This window comes from Triticum aestivum, chromosome 4B (genome assembly GCF_018294505.1).
Source record: "Triticum aestivum cultivar Chinese Spring chromosome 4B, IWGSC CS RefSeq v2.1, whole genome shotgun sequence".
In the NCBI taxonomy this organism is placed as follows: Eukaryota; Viridiplantae; Streptophyta; class Magnoliopsida; order Poales; family Poaceae; genus Triticum; species Triticum aestivum.
The window spans coordinates 612,227,565-612,247,238 of NC_057804.1; the positions used below are offsets into that span (position 1 = coordinate 612,227,565).

General features: G+C 46.1%; 1 protein-coding gene and 1 long non-coding RNA gene across 2 annotated transcripts; both read left to right on the forward strand.

The window, feature by feature from the left end:
* Window positions 1-387: 387 nt before the first annotated feature.
* Window positions 388-2,666, forward strand: LOC123093580 (glyceraldehyde-3-phosphate dehydrogenase GAPB, chloroplastic). Its single transcript, XM_044515565.1, has 7 exons — window positions 388-739; window positions 821-982; window positions 1,079-1,246; window positions 1,326-1,486; window positions 1,577-1,638; window positions 1,730-2,186; window positions 2,286-2,666. Exons 1-7 carry the CDS (start codon window positions 551-553, stop codon window positions 2,419-2,421), a joined length of 1,335 nt encoding a protein of 444 aa, XP_044371500.1. The 5' UTR covers window positions 388-550; the 3' UTR covers window positions 2,422-2,666.
* An 11,422-nt stretch (window positions 2,667-14,088) lies between these two features.
* Window positions 14,089-16,539, forward strand: LOC123089399 (uncharacterized). Its single transcript, XR_006442279.1, has 3 exons — window positions 14,089-15,079; window positions 15,163-16,054; window positions 16,137-16,539. It is a non-coding gene; the product is annotated as an uncharacterized lncRNA (long non-coding RNA).
* The last annotated feature ends 3,135 nt before the right edge of the window (window positions 16,540-19,674 follow it).

Sequence of the window (19,674 nt, forward strand, 5' to 3'; positions counted from 1 at the left end):
GCGAGCTCAGTCTTGCCAAATGTCAATTCATCTCAATTTTGGATGATCCAATCCTCGTTTGAAATTTTGACTTGAAACCAAGAACGTTGGGGCTATACACTAGTCCACTAGTAGCCACACGCACCCCGGGACATTTTCCTTGGAGCAATGCTACACCTACGAAAGGGTTAACGCAATCCTTGTCCCGTGGTTGTTGATCACTCGATCAAATAATATCCATCACCTCCGTGCCGATGGCTCCAAGAGAACCTGGATAACACCACCGAAAAGGTACAAGGAAAACAATGGCCCTACGCACGCACGCCCCCCGGACGCCCCACCCTCCCTCCCCGACTCACATCACGAGAGACGGCGAGCGACACCACACACCGGGGAGGATATCGCCTGGCCGAACGGGTGGCTGCGGCACATGCAATCGCCTTATCCTCCGCCCGTCCCGACGCCACAAACCCAAGCAGTGATCACGCCGCCTCCCTCCCCGATCGATCGCCGGCCACATAAATAAGCCGGCGCACCACCTGCTCCTTTCCGCCTAGCATCAGCAGCAGCAATGGCCGCCCATGCAGCTCTCGCCGCCACCCGCATCCCCACCAGCGCCCGTCTGCACAGCAAGGCCGCCTCCAGGCAGAGGGTCGACTTCGCCGACTTCTCCGGGCTGAGGCCGGGGTCGTGCTCCGTCAGCGCCGCCGCCAGGGAGGCGTCCTTCTCCGATGTCCTCGGCGCGCAGCTCGTCGCCAGGGTACGTACCTTGCACACAACTAGAACAGATAGATCGGCGTGCATGTAGTATGTCCGTCCTAACATACGGTGATTGGGCCAGGCTTCCGGCGAGAACACCGTGAGAGCGCCGGCGGAGGCGAAGCTGAAGGTGGCCATCAACGGGTTCGGCCGCATCGGGCGCAACTTCCTCCGGTGCTGGCACGGCCGCGAGAACTCGCCGCTGGAGGTCATCGTCATCAACGACAGCGGAGGCGTCAGGAACGTAAGTATTGACGTGCTGACTCTGTAATTGGGAGGAGCAGACGGGGCAGCAGTTCTGAAATGATGAACGTGGTCGGGTCGGGTGGTTTGGTTGCAGGCGTCTCACCTGCTCAAGTACGACTCGATGCTGGGCACCTTCAAGGCGGACGTGAAGATCGTGGACAACGAGACCATCAGCGTCGACGGCAAGAACATCCAGGTCGTCTCCAACAGGGACCCCCTCAAGCTGCCATGGGCCGAGCTCGGCATCGACATCGTCATCGAGGTACGTAATTCTCTACATGTACGGCAAAAGGAAATCCACAGTGCCACACTACTGAACGTGTCGTGTCTCAACACTGAAGGGTACCGGAGTGTTCGTGGACGGCCCCGGCGCCGGGAAGCATCTCCAGGCCGGCGCCAAGAAGGTCATCATCACCGCTCCGGCCAAGGGCGCCGACATCCCCACCTACGTCGTCGGCGTCAACGAGGGCGACTACGACCATGACGTCGCCAACATCATCAGGTATATATGTAGCTAGCGCGCATCAGCATTTTTTGTACTGTAATCAGTGACTCATACCTGGACCAAATTGATCAACTTTGTTCCTTGTAGCAACGCTTCTTGCACCACCAACTGCCTCGCGCCATTCGCCAAGGTCCTGGACGAGGAGTTCGGTAAGAACCTACGTAGATGTTTGCCCGCCTTTTTTCACCTTGATCCGAGCCAGTTCTGATCGACTGTCCCGTGGTGCGCGCGCGCGTGCAGGGATCGTGAAGGGGACCATGACAACCACGCACTCGTACACGGGCGACCAGAGGCTGCTGGACGCGTCCCACCGCGACCTGCGGAGGGCGAGGGCAGCGGCGCTGAACATCGTGCCGACGAGCACGGGCGCCGCCAAGGCCGTCTCCCTGGTGCTGCCGCAGCTCAAGGGCAAGCTCAACGGCATCGCGCTCCGCGTGCCCACGCCCAACGTCTCCGTGGTGGACCTCGTCATCAACACCGTCAAGACCGGCATCACCGCCGACGACGTGAACGCGGCGTTCCGCAAGGCCGCCGACGGGCCGCTCAAGGGCATCCTCGACGTCTGCGACGAGCCGCTCGTGTCCGTCGACTTCCGCTGCTCCGACGTCTCCACCAGCATCGACGCCTCCCTCACCATGGTCATGGGCGACGACATGGTCAAGGTCGTCGCCTGGTACGACAACGAGTGGGGCTACAGGTGAGCGACGGCCGGCCGGCTCCCGGCGGCGAGATTACATGCATGCATCTGTAAACATGATGTCTAACCTGTGGCTGGTTTTGGCGTGTGCGTGTGCAGCCAGCGCGTGGTTGATCTGGCGCACCTGGTGGCGGCCAAGTGGCCGGGCGCCGGGACCGGCGGCAGCGGCGACCCGCTGGAGGACTACTGCAAGACCGACCCCAACGCCGTGGAGTGCAAGGTGTTCGACGAGTGAACCGAGAGCTCGGAGGTTGCCGCTGGCTTGACCGGTCGAGGCTGATCAGAAAACGCAACGAAGCAACTACATTATTATCCTCTATATCTATAGTCTATAAAATGTACCAGCTGGATTGTGTTTCATTCGTTTCGAGATTGCTCGCCGAGCTTGCGGCTTGGTGCTCTATATATCAGACAGGATTCGGGCAGAATAAATTGACCCTTCTTATGTGAGCTGTACTGAGCTCATATATTCAGATGTCAGACTTTCTCTTGGGACTTTCAAAGCGTTCTTGTGCGAAGTTTTGTCTAACATGTGCTTTAAGATGCATGGATCCAATGTCTAAAGATCGTGTAAGATGGATGCTTACTCCTGATGGCAAGTTTTCTGTCAAATTTCTATCAAAAACTGGTGGTGAATGGTTTATATACATACTGAGAATTTTGCAAATAAGAAGTTTCTTAAGAAGAAATAAATTAGTGGGATTGTATTACACCCATAAAGAAGAATACTTAGACTTTATCGCTCTTTTGGAAACTGGACGAGATAATTTCATATCACAATTTCTTCAAACTCTCTCCAGTGGTATCGATTTTGACTGGCACATCTTACCTCCTAGAGGACGATCCGGCGGGATTTTACTAGGAGTACGGTGTGAGACGTTAGAGGTGCTTAATGTGGTTCAGGGAGATTTTTCGGTCAAATTCAGGGTGCGATCAAAACTAGATGGGTTTCGATGGTCCCTAGTAGCGGTCTATGGGGCAGCACAACCTGAACTCAAACCTGACTTTTTGGCCGATTTGGTGCGGATTTGTGGAGATGAAAATCTACCTATACTAGTTGGGGGGATTTTAATATCATCAGGAGAAAAGATGAAAAGAACAATGACCATTTTGATGGACGATGGTCCATGATGTTTAACATGATTATCAAGAGTCTCAATTTGAAAGAAATAGAGCTCACCGGTAGACAGTTTACATGGTCCAAATCGTTACCTATTCCGACTTATGAAAAGTTGGATAGGGTACTTGCTAGTGTGGAGTGGGAACAAAAATATCTGTTGGTGTCGGTCCATGCGATGCAGAGAGTGATGTCGGATCACACACCACTTCTTTTAGACTTGGGGGAGGCTACACATGTGGCAAATAAAAATATCTTCTCCTTCGAGCACGGCTGGTTTGAGCGAGAAGGATTTATGGAGATGATTGCACGAGAATGGGCTAAGCCGGTTAGCGGAAGGACTCATGTTGAGAGATGGCAAAATAAAATTAGACATCTCCGACAATTTCTGCGAGGCTAGGCCAGAAATGAGAATGGGATTTATAAACAAGAAAAAGAACGTCTTACTCAATTGATTGAGGCACTAGACTTAAAAGCGGAGGCCACTCTTCTCTCTGTTCATGAGCAACGAACAAAGTCCCAGGCTGAGCAAGGTCTACGGGCTCTCTTGAGAGAAGAGGAGCTGAAGTGGGCATTGCGTGCGAAAACGATGAGGGTTGTCCAAGGGGATGACAATACACAATTTTTCCATATGACTGCAAATGGCAAGCATTAGTTTCAAATAGCGAAGATAGCATCCGCCATTGCGTCCGCAATAGCGCTAGCGCAATAGCGTCCGCTACGGGTCAAATTAAATGTCATTACTTTTTGTTCATGATATAGAGATATACACAATAATCTAGTGTTTTTACAAATCCGCTACATGGACATAGCGCCCGCAATATCGCCCGCTATCTGCATTCCGCTACACGGACCCCAATCAGCTACCAGCCCGCTATCCGCTATTTAAAACCAAAAAATTATACAGCTTGAACAGGACGAGGGGACAATAGTGGGACATGAAAATCTAAAAGCATACATCTCTAACTATTATAAAAAACATTTTGGCCCCCCCCAATTCATCTACGGTGTCCCTTGACGAATCTGTGATTGAGGATATACCTCAATTACAGGCAGCAGAGAATGATGTTCTCTCTGCACCGTTTACTGAAAAAGAGGTTTATCAAGCAATTTCCCAAATGAAGCCAAATAAAGCAACGGGACCAGATGGGTCTCCCACTGAATTCTATAAGAAATTTTGGCATATTATTAAAGATGGTCTTATGCCTATGTTTCATGATTTTTTTTTTACGGTCATTTGGAGTTGTTTCATCTTAACTTTGGTACGATCACGTTGTTACCTAAGAAAGATGAGGCGGTTTGGATCGAACAATTCCGCCCCATTTGCCTTCTGAATGTGAGTTTCAAAATCTTCACAAAGGTAGGAACTAATAGATTGACACAAATTGCTCTTTCGGTGATCCAACCGAGCCAGACAGTGTTCATGCCGGGACGACACATACTAGAAGGGGTGGTCGTTCTACATGAAACGCTTCATGAGATCCACTCGAAGAAACTAGATGGGGTTATTTTCAAAGTGGACTTTGAGAAGGCGTATGATAAAGTAAAATGGCCTTTTCTTCAACAGGCAATGCGCATGAAGGGTTTTACTGAAACTTGGAGGAAGCAAGTAGATACCCAAGTCCAGAAGGGTAGTGTAGGAATCAAGGTGAACGATGACATCGGTCACTATTTCCAGACACATAAGGGGTTACGACAAGGGGATTCCATGTATCCTCTTCTGTTCAATATTGTGGCAGATATGCTGGCCGTCATTATTGGCAGGGCCAAGCAGCATGGCCATGTAGAGGGTCTAGTTCCTCATCTTGTCGATGGAGGGGTTTCCATTCTACAATATGCTGATGACACTATTCTATTCATGGAACATGACATGGCTAAGGCACGTAATATGAAACTTATCTTGTGTCTCTTCGAACAATTGTCTGGATAAAAATTAATTTTCATAAGAGCGAGGTGTTCTGCTTTGGGAAGGCCAGACACGAGGAACACCAATACAGACAACTGTTTGGATGCGAATCAGGTGCCTTACCATTCAGTTACTTGGGTATACCGATCCATCACCGTAAGCTCTCCAATAAAGAATGGAAATGTATTGAAGAACGAATTGAAAAAAAAAACTTAGCTGCTGGAACGGTAAGCTTATGTCATATGGAGGTCGGCTAGTCCTGATTAACTCAGTACTGACTAGTATGCCGATGTTCCTACTGTCGTTCTTCGAAATTCTGAAAGGAGTTCGCAAGCGACTTGATTTCTTTAGATCCTGCTTCTTTTGGCAGTCTGATGAGGCCAAGCGGAAATACTGTCTCGCGCAATGGGATATCATTTTCCGACCTAAAGACCAAGGGGGTCTCGGTATTGAAAACTTAGAAATCAAGAACAAATGTCTTATGAGCAAATGGCTCTACAGACTAGAGACTGAGCCGGAGGGCATGTGGTCTCAACTCTTGCACAATAAGTATCTGCACTCGAAAACACTAGCCCAGGTTACCATGAGACCGACTGGCTCGCCATTCTGGAAGAGACTTATGCGCACGAAGGACATGTTCTTTCGTAGGGTCAAATTCTTGGTTGAATGAAATATCAACAAGATTTTGGGAGGACACGTGGCTAGGAGAGACGCCCTTGGCCATCCAATATCCTACACTCTATAATATTGTGCAATGTAAGGAGGATTACGTGGGTACCGTCCTTCAAATAATTCCCTTGAACATCCAATTTAGATGTGTGTTAGTTGGTGAGAGATGGACTGCCTGGATGCATCTGGTTCGGAGATTGATAGAAGTTCAACTCTCCTACCATCCGCATTCAATAAAATGGAAATTAACTACGAATGGGAGGTTTACGGCGGAATCTTTTTATATGGATCTCATTAACTCCGGCCCCCTATCAAGGTCGTTGCACATTTGGATAGTTAAGATTCCTTTGAGTATTAAAATCTCCATGTGGTTTGTTCACAAGCAAGTGATACTCACGAAGGACAACTTAATTAAGGGGAGATGGGTAGGCTCTTCGTGGTGCTATTTTTATGATCATGACGAAACAATACAACACTTATTTCTTGAATGCCCACTTGCTAAGTTACTTTGGAGAACGATTCATATAGCTTTTAATATTAATCCTCCAGTTGATATTACGTCTCTGTTTGGGACATGGTTAGCTAGGGTTGATTAGATTATTGCGGCTCGTATTCGAATTGGAATATGTGCGCTATTATGGGTTATATGGAACTGCAGGAATGATATGATTTTTAACAGACAACACACTTTAACTTTTTGCAGGTTATCTTCACAGCTACAGCTTGGATCCGTACGTGGTCCTTACTCACTCCTATGGACTCTAGGGAGCCTTTAGTTACTGGGTGCAACCAATGAAAGATGGTAGCTCGGGTTATCTTCAACCGGTTTGGATGGCGCTCGCGTAACAGGATAGGAGTTTAGAGAGCTTATCCTTTTTACCTTCATTGTGCCGGTTGACATGGTTCACATGTATTTTTCCTTTTTTTGGATACTTTATTCTGCTCCGTTTTGTGAATTGTAAGACTTTTATGACGATTCTGGATTGTTAATAAGATGGCCGCATGCATCATCATGATGCAGAGGCCGGGGGGCATGCCTCCATTTTCAAAAAAAGAATAAACAATAAATATAAACTTAAACAAAACTGAAATAATATATTTTTCTAAGTAAGAATGGATTAGTGGCATTGGTATTGCACTTTAAGAAGAAAGAAAATGAAAAGAATAACTTAAAAACTACACACGACTTTGCACTTTCCGTAGTATGCAAAGAATAAGTCTAGTGTAATTTACACACATATTGAATAGCATTTTTTAGGGTAACCACATGTTCCATTGATTCAGCGCGCGCACGCGGAACCGACCAGAAGGGTCGAGAGCAAACACATGTCCACAGAAAATTGCAGAAAAACCTTCCATGGAAAGGAAAATACACTGGAGTCATTTGTTAATTCCGCAATAGCCGTCGTCACCGCTGGATATCGTCGGATTTGAAGGAGAACCATAACCCATGATGGCGTTGTGATTCGATGAAGAAGCTTGCCATCGACAAAGCCTTTGTCGTTGTGGTGTATCGACCAGGGATCATCCCCATTCTCCTTGAACCCCGAAGCCACCGTCGAGGCCAAGCATCGGATCCATCGCCTTCAATCCACAAGCCCAAATCTGGAACCAACATTTTCACTCGCCCACCGATGATATCACGAATAACGTCAGTCACCGGCCGAGCACCTAAAACCGTCAACCAGAAAGATAGACAGGAGACTGAGCCCACTGGCTCCTCGATGCCGCCATGGACGCCATCGAGACGGGATTGGAGCCCTGGCGTTATTCTCGGATGCGTTGCTGCCGTCACCGCAAAAAAAAACAGCCCCGCCCCACACACTATACTTGCCAACCAGAAGGGATGACGAGAATACCGATCACTGAGCCCCTCGGCACCACCGAAAAAGATGTTGCCAAGATGAAGCCGGGCCTGGGGAAACTTTATTCGACTAGACGCTTCCGACTCCATGGATGCAACACCGCCAGACCTACCTACACGCCCGAAGTGGAGATATGGGGCTCCTCCATCCTCACGTTGCTGGAGCGGCGGATGGAAGATGATGGAGCCCATGGCCTCACCGGTGGCGGACGGTTGGGCTGGGCGCGCCCTTTTCTCTCCACTAGGAACCGTTGAAAGAAGGAACGGTTCGAGGAGCGGGGTTTCTAGAGAAAAGAAGCGACATCATTGTATAGCATTTGCATGTATACATTTATACTCAACCGACATCTAAAAATGTCCATATAAAAAACCAACTAAAAAAGTACAAGAAACAACGAAGCAAGACCTCATACAAACAGAAAGTACACGCAATGGGTAACAGGTTCCAAGCCCAATAGGAAAATGGACTCACCCCAAATATGGGCAAGTCAAAAAATTCTGCATAAGAAGCCATGAAACAACATAAGAAAAAAGAGCATGAATCTTGATAAAAGAATCAACGGCCAGGAAACCGACTTACCCAAATTTAAAAATCTGGCAGCTTACATATAGCTATTGTGTTTACTTTCTTGTAGTTCTATTTTGTACCTGAATTGGGTTGTGAACCTCTTTTTTATTTGATAATGGAACCGGGATTGGGAGGAGGGCTCTGCCCCCTTGATGATCTAAGACACTGAAGTGATATACCCATATCTTAGTTCATATATGACTGCTTGGCTTGTGGGTTCATGAATATGGTCATACACTCTTGCCCCTCTTTTCCCGTGGGTCCACCTCTCGATAATGGAAACATGAGGGGGGGGGGGGGGCTTGCCCCCCTCACGATCTAAAAATACGAAATGATTATGCCCATATTTTATTCAATATGAATGTTTGACTTGTTGATTCATGAATATGGTCTTGCATTCTTGCCCCCTCTCATGTTTTGTCCGCCCGTGTTATAGATCGATGTGTATACCGTATGTTAATCCACTTATGTCCATCTAATATGTTCATCATACCTGCAGGCTTCCGGCAAGAGCACCTTGAGAGCGCCGGCAAAGGCGGAGCTGAACAGGGCCAGTCCTGACAAGTCAGGGGCCCTAGTGCAAGTTGATAAACTTGGGCCTCTTCACAAAAATATGTGTAGAAGCGCTTGCCTATATTTCAATGACTAATAGATTTCTGACTTTTAATTCTACTTTCTCAACAGGTATTAGACAAAGATTTTGGAGTGAATTCTAGTAGATAGTAAGGAGAACTTTCAACCTTTTTGTTTAACTTATAAATAACATGTATATTGGTTGCATAGTACCAACAATAACACATACTAGTGGACCCGTTGCGTCAAATGGCGCAGAGACCCGCTGAATCCATGTCCACATTGAAAAGAAAATTCATGCTTTAGTTGATTTAGTTGTGGGAAAGCACATATGGTAACAAATTTAACGCCCTTTAATAAAAAAAGAATGGTGGCTTGTTATCTATAATGATATGTACACACACATTTAAATTTGACAGCAGAAAGTCCCATTGAAAACCATGTTGCACTAAAAATATGTGTATTTTTTGATAATCTTTTGTAGAGCAAGCACGCGCGTTAAGAATTTAGATCCCCATGTATACACAAAAAATACATACCAATTAAAGAGGCCCCTTTTTTAGGGAAAACTTTGTTATTGCCACTCTACCTTTTGCCCACTTTGTTTATGCCACTCTACACTTTGACATATCACTTTTGCCACTCTTAGCTTTTGACAATTATCACAATTGTCATTCTGTGGCAAAAGCCAAATGTTCAGGTTGTCAATTGTGATACAATGTCAAAATCTAAGAGTGCCAAAAGTGAAATGAAAAATATTGCCTTTGCCATGCAATGTCATTTGTGATGTATTGTCAAAAGCTAGGAGTGGCAAAAGTGAGATGTCAAATTCCATAGTGGTATAAGAAAAGTGGGCAAAAGCTAGAGTGGCAAAAACAAAGGTTTCCCCCGTTTTTTAAGGTAGTGCTTGTATCAATTTGTTTGTGTGTGTGTTTGAAAAAAGAAGAGTATTTAGATGACCAACTGCGCAGATTGCGCAAAGTCCCATTTAAAACAATGAGTGCTTTGAAAGGGATTTGTCTTTGCTGGTAAAATTACTCCAGGTTTTAGCAACCACCACTTAAGGTAGCAACTAAGGAGGATTTCACTTGAAACCACCATAGAAATTAAAAATGGAAACATCACATCAACACATCAAAGGAAACAAACATGACAAGTTAAGTTCTTTAATTGATGCCCTATGAATAGATACTTTTGATTCACACACACACACACATGAGGAAGTATATTTACAACAAAATCTTTTGGGTTCACATAGCTATATATTTGATTGACACAAATGTGAGGAAATATCTTCAAAATAAATTCTTTTGAATTCACACGCACATTTGCCCAGCAATTATCGTTTTCCATATAGTCCATCGGCCTTTGGCAATAAAATGACCCCTCGTCCCTCTCTTGTCACACATACACTTTCGTTTCTGGACACGGTTTTTCTGATCCCGAGCTCATGTGAGCTCAGGGTAACAGTAAAATCAAAAGAAAAGAATCCAAAATCTTGTTGTGTGAAACATTGACAAATGTTTTAACAGCTTGTAAAATTTCAACACCAGATGGTATTCGTGGAAAATCTAGCAAAAAAACAAAATCGATGCTCTTGTAAAATTTCAACACCAGATGATGTTCGTGGAAAATCTGGCCAAAAGAAAAAAATCGATGCTCATCCGAATGTCATCAACATCGATTTTGTATTTTTGCCAGATTTTCCACGAATATCATCTGGTGTTGAAATTTCACAAGCTATTAAAATATTTCTCAATGTTTCACACAAAAAATGGATTTTTTTTCTATTTTCTTTTGTTTTTACTGTTCACCCGAGCTAACATGAGCTCAGGATTAGAACATCACTTTCTTTTCTTATATCTCTTTCATCTACAATAACTTTCTCGTATCTCTTTTGTATAGTCCCATTCTGTGGCTTGTGTGGGAAAGGTCAAGATACGATATATTGATGACCAGAAGAATCAGAAGACCACGAAGAAGAGGAGCCTTTTTGGGCTGTAGAGGAAAGCCCGTGAGCTTGCCGTGCTCTGCGATGTCTCTCGGTCTGCCTCGTGGTGTACTGCCATGACAAGGTCGAGCCAATGGTCTGGTCATCGGGGAGTTGTTTTTCTGCAACCCACCTCGGTGCATCCACGCAAAAAAACATACCAAAATATTTTGAAAAAATCTAAAACTTTGTGGAAATGATCATCAACAAATGTTAGAGAAGCTTGCAAAATTTGGTGATCAAATGACATTCGAGGAGCCCTGTACAAAAAAGAAAAAAATCACTTAAAATTAGTCAAAATGTATGTGCATTGTTTGAGTAGATTTTTTAATTTTATCTTTTTTGTACAGAGCTCCTTGAATGTTATTTAACCATCAAACTTTACAAGCACCCATAACATTTGTTGATGATTATTTCCATAGAGTTTCAAAAAAATTAAATCATTTTGATATGTTTTTTGCGTGGGTGCATCGAGGTGAGGTGCAGCCACTACTTTCCCTGGTCATCGCGTAAGACGGCCGTCGTCCTGCTGCAGCAGTACAAGGAGCGGAGGGGTCAAAGCATGCGTTTGATGGCGCGGGCTTCTTCCAGAAGATGATGGACTAAACAAAACGGGATTTGCTCACCGACCACCAGAAGAACTGTGACCGGCAGATCAACTACCTTCAAGTTAGGTTAAACGACTTGTTAGCAGCCGATGAGCTTAAGCTCGAACAGCGGACGATGTGTTTATGAGGTTTTTTTTGTTCGAACGATAGCAGAAGAGCTGCTATATTCATTGATCAGAGAGAAACGGTACAAAGAGACCGCTCGGTTAATTAAAGAAAAAACAGGCTAAATCGGAACGGAGGGAGTAGTAGATTACGACGGGTGCGTGCGACCAACCACAGGACGCAGAAGAAAAGCCTCGTATCGTTTGGCTGGAAGACAAACGGGCGAGCGGGTCGCCGACAGTGAAGCCTGTGGCGCGGATTGAACGGCCAATAACCCTCGCCGTTGGCGCGTTGCTCCCGCCTCGCGCTGCCTCCTGCAGTACAACTTGTACAAGTGTACCACAGGAGCTCCCGAGGCCAGCGGCAGTACACCTCCCTGATCCGAGGAGGAGGCCGAAGCAGTACAAGCCACGTCCACGCCCGTTACTCCACGCTGCTCCCTGTGTACTGCCACCAACCTGAACCTGTACTGCTGCTGCTGCTGCTTCTTGGTCCTCCAAAATCCCAAGCGTCGCGCGCCACGGCGACGGCGAGGCTGGGTACAAATAGGCTCCCGCCTCCCGCCGATGGAAGCAGCACCACCGCAGCAGCCGCCGTCTCACTCTCACCGGTGTGTGTGCTTGGGTGTTTAATTTGGCCGGAGCAGCAGCGGTGGAAGGGGCATGCAGAGGAGCGGCCATGGCCCGTGGGAGCTTTGCTTGCCTTGTCTATCGATCTCCTCTGCCTGCCTCTTCCATTCCTGCGGCTAATGGCCGTGCATCCATACGATCGAGCGATTAGGATGGGTCTCTGCTGGGCCTCGTAATTCTGAATCTCCCTGCGCGCGCTCACTGTAAGTTCATGGCTTGTTCAGGCTCCTCTCCGTTTTTAACTGCCCGTTTGATCGTTTCAGCGGACCGTAGTACGGAGTCATGCTGGGTTTCCTAATTGACTTGGCCGTATCCCCATTTCGTTGGGTGTTGTTTCCTGCTCCGTCTTTCAACCCCGAGCGTCCACCTATTAATTGGAGATTTGATTTGTGGTGTACTCGTGTCGCTAATATACTAGCATGTGGGCAGGGTTCCAGTCATCATTTGTGTGGAAAGGACTCACAATCGTACTTACTAGACATGAATGGTGTTTTTACTGATGTCTTGTCAACAAGGTGGAAATTATCATCTTTAGTGCCTGACGCATGGAATTTCTGAGTCCAAGCTCCTTTGAAATACAATGCATTCCCAAGAACCAATCTAGTATCAGTCTCAATGGACCCCGCTGGAAGCATCTCTTTGATGCGACCCGATGTGACTTGGTCAACCCATGAGTTCACTTGACCAACCACTTCAGCAGCCTAAATACCAAGATAAAATACATAATTATTTAGTACAATTGCCGTAACTGCAATAAACAATCCAATTACTGTCTCTGAAATGACCAAAAGACAGAAATGACAAGATTTTGTAACCAATATGCTAAATTTCCAACATAACAGTAATAGTTTTTTGCACAGTTCCATCTGTTAGAAATTCCCCGCCATCAAAATCTTTAGGCGAGTTGATACTCTTCTGAAAGGCACCTTTGCTCATAAAATAACATGCTATGTATCTCTAGGTTATGTTGATTAATTAGCAGGGCCTCACACACTTGCAAATCACCATATTGCATACTACTCACTCCGTTCCAAAATAAGTGACTCAAATTTGTACTAACTTTGTACTAAGGTTAGTACAAACTTGAGTCACTTATTTTGGGACAAAATTTGTACTAATTTTGTACTAAGGTTAGTACAAACTTGAGTCACTTATTTTGGGACAGAGAGAGTACTTCATATAGGTATCTCTTAAGATTGAATTCACCATGATTAGACAGAAGCATAACTGAAGCACTAGAGAAGCATATGCTACTGCCAAACAGATGAAGCAAAATTGCAGCACAGGGTAATAAATTAGAACTTCCATTAATTCATATTGGTTGTACTGAACAGTGAACATCAGAATTATTTCCACAGAAGGGTAATGAATTGACAGTTTTAGAGAGTTTTATGGGACCTATGTGACACACAGGGAGGGAGTGAAAAAAATTCTAAATATACTAAATCTAGCTAGGTTTGATTTATCCTTTTTTTTGACTTTTTTCAATCAGTGAAAATCCATCCAATTGGAGGCTGCCACGTTGTATAGTGGGGGATCTGGTTGTGTACGCTTTGGGTGGTTTGAGCGATTTTACCTGAGATCGGGGACATTCCTTTTGTTGTTGTTTCTGCATGGGCGGTTTGACTGCGTTTCTGTAATTCGTGTGGACGTTTCCGGATGGGTGTGCATGCCTGCCGTTCTGTTTTGTTCTGCTGCGGCCACGTCTTTTTTTTTTCTGGATTTCTCAGGTTAATCGGTTGCCGCTTATCAGGCAGTTTCTGGAGCGATGATAGGTCAAGCAGTTTCTGGACGATGATAGGTCGGCCGCCGCTTACGGGTGTATAAATACTCATCGGCTCGAGCACGCTCCCACCTCCCCTCCCACCTCTAGCTTTGCAGTTGCGTGCTCCTACATGGATTCCGTGCGGTTTGCCATAGCGTCGGCGCTCTTTCTGGCGGCGGCCGTGGTGACGGCCGCCGACGACGCACACCTGCTGGACGACCGACTTCAAGGTGGCCCTGCCCAACCAGGCGTCGCTCGACGGCTGGACCGCGCGCGATGGCGCCTGCAGGTTCCCCGACGCGGTGTGCAGGGGCGAGCGCCTCACGTCGCTCTCGCTCTCCGCCGTCCTGCTCAATACCGACATCCGCGCTGTCGCGGCCACCATGCTGCAGCTCAGCGCTTCGAGAGGCAGCGGCCAACGTCAAAGATGCGCTCGCGGCGGCGGCCGGCGGCTGGTGCGGCAGCAAGCTCGAGGTGCTCAACTCCCCGGAAATCCCGTGCTACGCGGTTCCGTCGCCAACGTGGCCGCGCTCTCCGGCTACTGCAGTCAGTTGAATCTGTTCGATGATGCGGTTGGTGCAGACAAGGACGCTGGCGGTGGCGGGCAGGGGTTTGCGGCCCTGGACGGCTGGATGATGGGTGCCGGCCTCGGGTCTGTCCGGTGGCTGGGCCTCGCCTGAAATAAGTTCCTCCGGCGGCCTCTCGGACTTCACCAACTGCTCCGGGCTGTAGTACCTTGACCTGTCCGGCAACCTCATCGGCTGCGATGTGGCCGCCAGGGCGCTCTCCGGCTGCCGCAGTCTCAGAGCGCTCAACCTCTCCAGCAACCATCTCGCCGGCGCGTTTCTGCCGAACATCGCTGGTCCTGTGTGTAGTCCTCGCCGCTCCGTCCGCGGAGACCGGAGGCCATGGTGGCGGGCCGCCTCGGCATGGTGTCGCAGCACGAGCGGGGGAGAGCGCGGCCACGCTGTTGGTTCCTTAGGTCGACCTGGCGGTTGCAGCATGTTTCTCGCGCCCGCCCAGACTGCAGGTGATCCACCTACAGCCTGCGTCGCCACCATGGGGAACTATCGCCTCAGTGGTGTCCAAGATCGGCAAGGTAAAGACCAATCGTTAATCCATCTTGGAAGAATGAGGGGTAGAATCTTGGAAGTAAATCTGACTGGGCATTTAATTGGACAGTACGTCAATCCTGGGGACACGATCGACTAGATGAAGAAGCTGTTGGAGAGGATCTGGCGACTGCAGGAGCCGAGCCGGATATGCCGCTGGGTAGTCGCCGGTGATGGGGCGGTCAGCGGAGGACGCGTGCTTTATACATGCCCAATTGTTTCTTCTGGTCTAGCTCCTCACCGTCGCCCGGCTGGCCGTCATACTTAGTTTTGTGCCGTATGGCGTGGTTGCTCTCTGGTTGGTTCATCATGTGCTGATTCCTCTTCTTGTATGAACGATTTCCTCAATTTCAATTCTGGTTGGTATGCTTTTGGTTCTTTGTGCAGATCTTTGTTTTTATTTGTCCGTTTTTGCTCTCTTTGCTTGATTAGGATCGTATTGATGTTCGTCGGTGGCCTCTGTAAAATTCTGATATGACGCTGTTGATTTTGTGCTGGTATAAGCATGTTTTGTCTTCTGGATTTTTTTTTCCATCCAATTTCTGATTTGTGCTTTTTGCAGGCAGGCTGGTTTTTCAATTTGGTCCGCTGTGCCGAACACTGGCGGTCTGGTGGTTATTCTATAAGCTGAATATACGCCCCAACCTGAACTATCTCCATTGCACAGAAAAATTCATCATAATCACTACATCAACTGCTAATTCTCTTCATGGGATCACCACTTCTATCAAGTGGAATCAACCGAGCCGTTGCTTTAGATGGAGGCAGCAGCTATTACTACCAAACCTTGAAAAGCAATTGGAAACAACCCCCCAACCTTCTCCGACAGTAGTAGAGGTAATTTATAGCCTTTGTAATCCTCAGATTAAGCAAGCAGAGTATCAGATTACTAGAGGGTGAAAATGATACAGCGGGAATCAAGAAGAGAGAAGTCAAATGTTAGCGGGAAAAATCAAAAAGAGGTTTGTCAGATATCTTTTACGTATACAACAAATACTTATTTGGTACTTAAATGTTGTATTGTTGTTTTTGCTTTTTTATCAGTTATTAAGTAGCCAGGGAGCTGTGTACGCATGAAGGTTCAAAACGGACTAAGCTATGTGCTAACAGCAAGAAAGGACCAGCTTAGTTCTACACTGTAGCTTGAGTGCTTTGTATGCACAAGTAAAGCTGTGTACTGTAATAAGAAAAACTTATCACTCTACTTGGATTTATCCAGTTCTCTTGACCTATTGTATAATATAACCAAGTTTTCATAGATGCAACTGGGACATAGTTGAAATTGTGTACTGTAATAGTATGATAGACTTGGTGCTCTACTTAAATGTACGCAGTGCTCTCCGTCTGTAATGTAATGTATAACTAATCGTACACACATGATGACATGTCCAGCGATCTAGCTTTTTCACTTACTAAAAAGCTGATAAAAGTAAAGTATTCTTTTTCTACGTATGTAGCATTGATTATGGCTGTTACATGTTTGAGATACTCCTACCTCTGATAGGGGCCAGCGAGCCACGGCAGACACGGTGGTAACAGCAGTAGCGAACTAGCGTCGGCCAGTTCAGTTGCGTCCGTAGCACACTCAGAATTGTATGAATGAAATTGTGAGACTTTGTCCTTATATGTCAAGAACTTTGGGATTACATTTAAGCAGAATTGGTCTAATGCATGTATGCCACCTTTGTTCTGATGATGTTAGGTTTGTTTTTCTTCCCATCCAGTAAATGATTGGCTGTCCATGCTTTTCTTAATAATATAGTTTTTTATATGGGAGGTTCTCTATTTTTGAAATAATCTACAAATACTCCTTTACACATGGAAGGTTTACTGCCGAACAATAGAATTATTAAGCTAATGTTGTCGTGGGGAAACATTACTATTTAGCCAAATATTTCACTTTCATGATATAGGTACTTATTGGTCACTTAGCAATGCAACTTTTACCAAAATCATATACCAAGTCACTTTTGATCTCACTGAGGCGAGCATTTTGAAATTTCTTTGTTAGAACTGAGATAAAATATGGTCTAAGTGTTGCACAGGAATACAATGTCATGTTGATTAAGCAATCCCAGCAACATGCTAAACTAACATGACCTCAAAGTAATCAGTGAAGCCTCTCTTTTGTGATTTGTGATCGTTACGATTTCAGCAAGGTGCTAAACTACCAATGTGCCTATGTGTCTTTCGCAATTTTTGTAGTACACATTGACTTATTTGTTTGTTACCGAAAAAATGCATACAACAAAGATAGCATGTACAAACACCACATATCAACGACGTGTCCCGTCTATGCGTCATGTCGAAATATATTTATGCTCATAATGTTGGGTTGCCCTGCACGCGGCAACGCTATTGAAATGGCAATGTATGCTTCCCATCTAGCAAGATGTAACACTCATGGTGATAATAAATGTATCCTTTTTCATGTTATTTATGTGCATATATAGTTTGCTTTCTTGTGAACAGCTTTATAACTACAAACTTATACACGTGAAGCTTTAATTTTTTTTATTACATGAGCCAAAAATGCTATATATATGCATGTAATGTATCGACAGGGCGCGGCGTGCCGCCGCGCGGGTATGGCTAGTATTGGCTATGCGAGGTAGTGAGATGAAACTCAGAGGGATAGGTATTTTTTTAGACAATAGGTTAGGTTTTTCTACATGCAATGTGCTAGGAGAGTGGGGCGATGGGCCTTGTATGGGCCGGATCTGAGGCCTATTGGACCAAAGTCACCAGGGATTGTTTTTACTAGAAATAAGCTCTCATTTCTCAAAAAAAAAAACTAGAAATAAGCTCTCGGGATGAACAAAAGGTCCACAAAACAGAATCAAAACGCAGGTATAAAAAAAAATCTGAACTTATACATGCGTACATGTTTGTGTAAACTTTCGTTAATATGAAGGAATTTTTATAGGTATGTACATGTTTGTGTAAACCCCTAAAAATGTACTCCCTCCGTTCCAAAATAGATGACCCAACATTGTACTAAAGTTATTTAGTACAAAGTTGGGTCATCTATTTTGGAACAGAGGGAGTAAGTGCTTAACTTCTTATTCATGAAATTTTACACACGTATAAATGACAACATGTTTTTTTGTGAGTGAAGGGCAAGAATATGCAACCCCCCCACCCCCCAATACAAATATATAGGACCTAATAAAATTTTCGAGGTTACCTTTGACCACAAGTTAAAGAAATAATACATAACATGCATGTTACACAAATCATATCGTCGAATTTCTATGTGAAAGGAATTTTTAATCTTATCAACTGTCAAAGACAACTTCAAAATTCGTGTTCGGCCCATATATTTCGATGGAGAGAGTACATGTGCATGTGTCAGTTTTTATATATCTTATTCATGTTCATTGTTTCAACTAATGGCTGCAACATTGAATTATGGGTGCGCCGAAGTTGAATGATGAAATCAAAGTTCATAAATTCAAGAAATGCACACAAAGAAATAAGTTTGTATATGTCCGAGCTTTTAACATCGCTGTAAAATTTTAATGGTGAAATACGACAGTGGGTCCTGGCTTTGATTACCTTAGTCTTGAAGTCAACATAGTGGGTCTCGGCTCTGTACTTCCCCACGACCACCTCCTTGAAGGACGGCTTGAGCGTCAGAGGAAACGGCGGCGGCGGCCGCAACCGAAGCCATAGGGCCGTGGTGGATCGCCCTTGCTACGGCGGTAGCGCTAGCGGCTGGATAAACGGCGCCGGCCATCTCGCCTGAGAAGATGAAGAAGAATGGAGACAAGGTTAGGCATCCTCACTGTTCCAGCTTTCTCCCGCGAGTTTGGTGGCTCTTCATGTGCTTCTCTCTCCCGCTGCGTCGCCGGGTGTGTATTTATAGGCAGGAGGTGGGCGACGGGAGATGGGCAAAACGTCCCGGTTTTCTTGGACTAGGGGCCTGTTTGGATTCACTCCCGGAGCAGGTAGAGCGACGCCCAACGGATCAACTCCGCAGAGCGGTCAAAGCGGAGCGGAGCAGTTTGCAGTGTTTTTCTTCGAAGAAAATCGGGACGTTTTGCCCATCTTCAGTGGCACACCTCCTGCCTATAAATACACACCCAGCGATGCAGCGGGAGAGAGAAGCACCTGAAGGGCCACCAAACTCGCCGGAGAAATCTAGAAAGGTGAGGATGCCTAACCTTGTCTCCATTCTTCTTTTCTGAGGCGAGATGGCCGGCGCAGTTTCTCCAGCCGCCAGCGCTACCGCCGTAGCTGGGGTGATCCACCACGGCCCTATGGCTTCGGTGGCGGCGGCCGCCGCCGTTTCCGTGGCGATGGATGGCGCTGTGGCACTACTGGAGAATACCACTACTGCAAAACATACCATGATTCAGATTCATTGTCAGACTTATTGGCAGTATCACAAAATCATGGGTTTCACTCACAGATGACAATAAAAAACTCAACGAACTGGGGCTCCATGTTGCCTAGCTGCAGAAACATCTACTAGGTACATTTGTACATGTGATAGGTGAGAGTAGATGATCATCAATTTCTCTCACTCAACTACTATTGACAGCAAAGACTAATGATTCCCACAACCTGGGATGCAGTG

Bases quoted from the DNA above. Each gene is read 5' to 3' on its own strand.
- LOC123093580 (XM_044515565.1), top strand. From the start codon at position 551: ATGGCCGCCCATGCAGCTCTCGCCGCCACCCGCATCCCCACCAGCGCC. The intron at 740-820 runs GTACGTACCTTG...TGATTGGGCCAG, and splicing joins GCGCGCAGCTCGTCGCCAGG to GCTTCCGGCGAGAACACCGT. The intron at 1,487-1,576 runs GTATATATGTAG...TGTTCCTTGTAG, and splicing joins GACGTCGCCAACATCATCAG to CAACGCTTCTTGCACCACCA.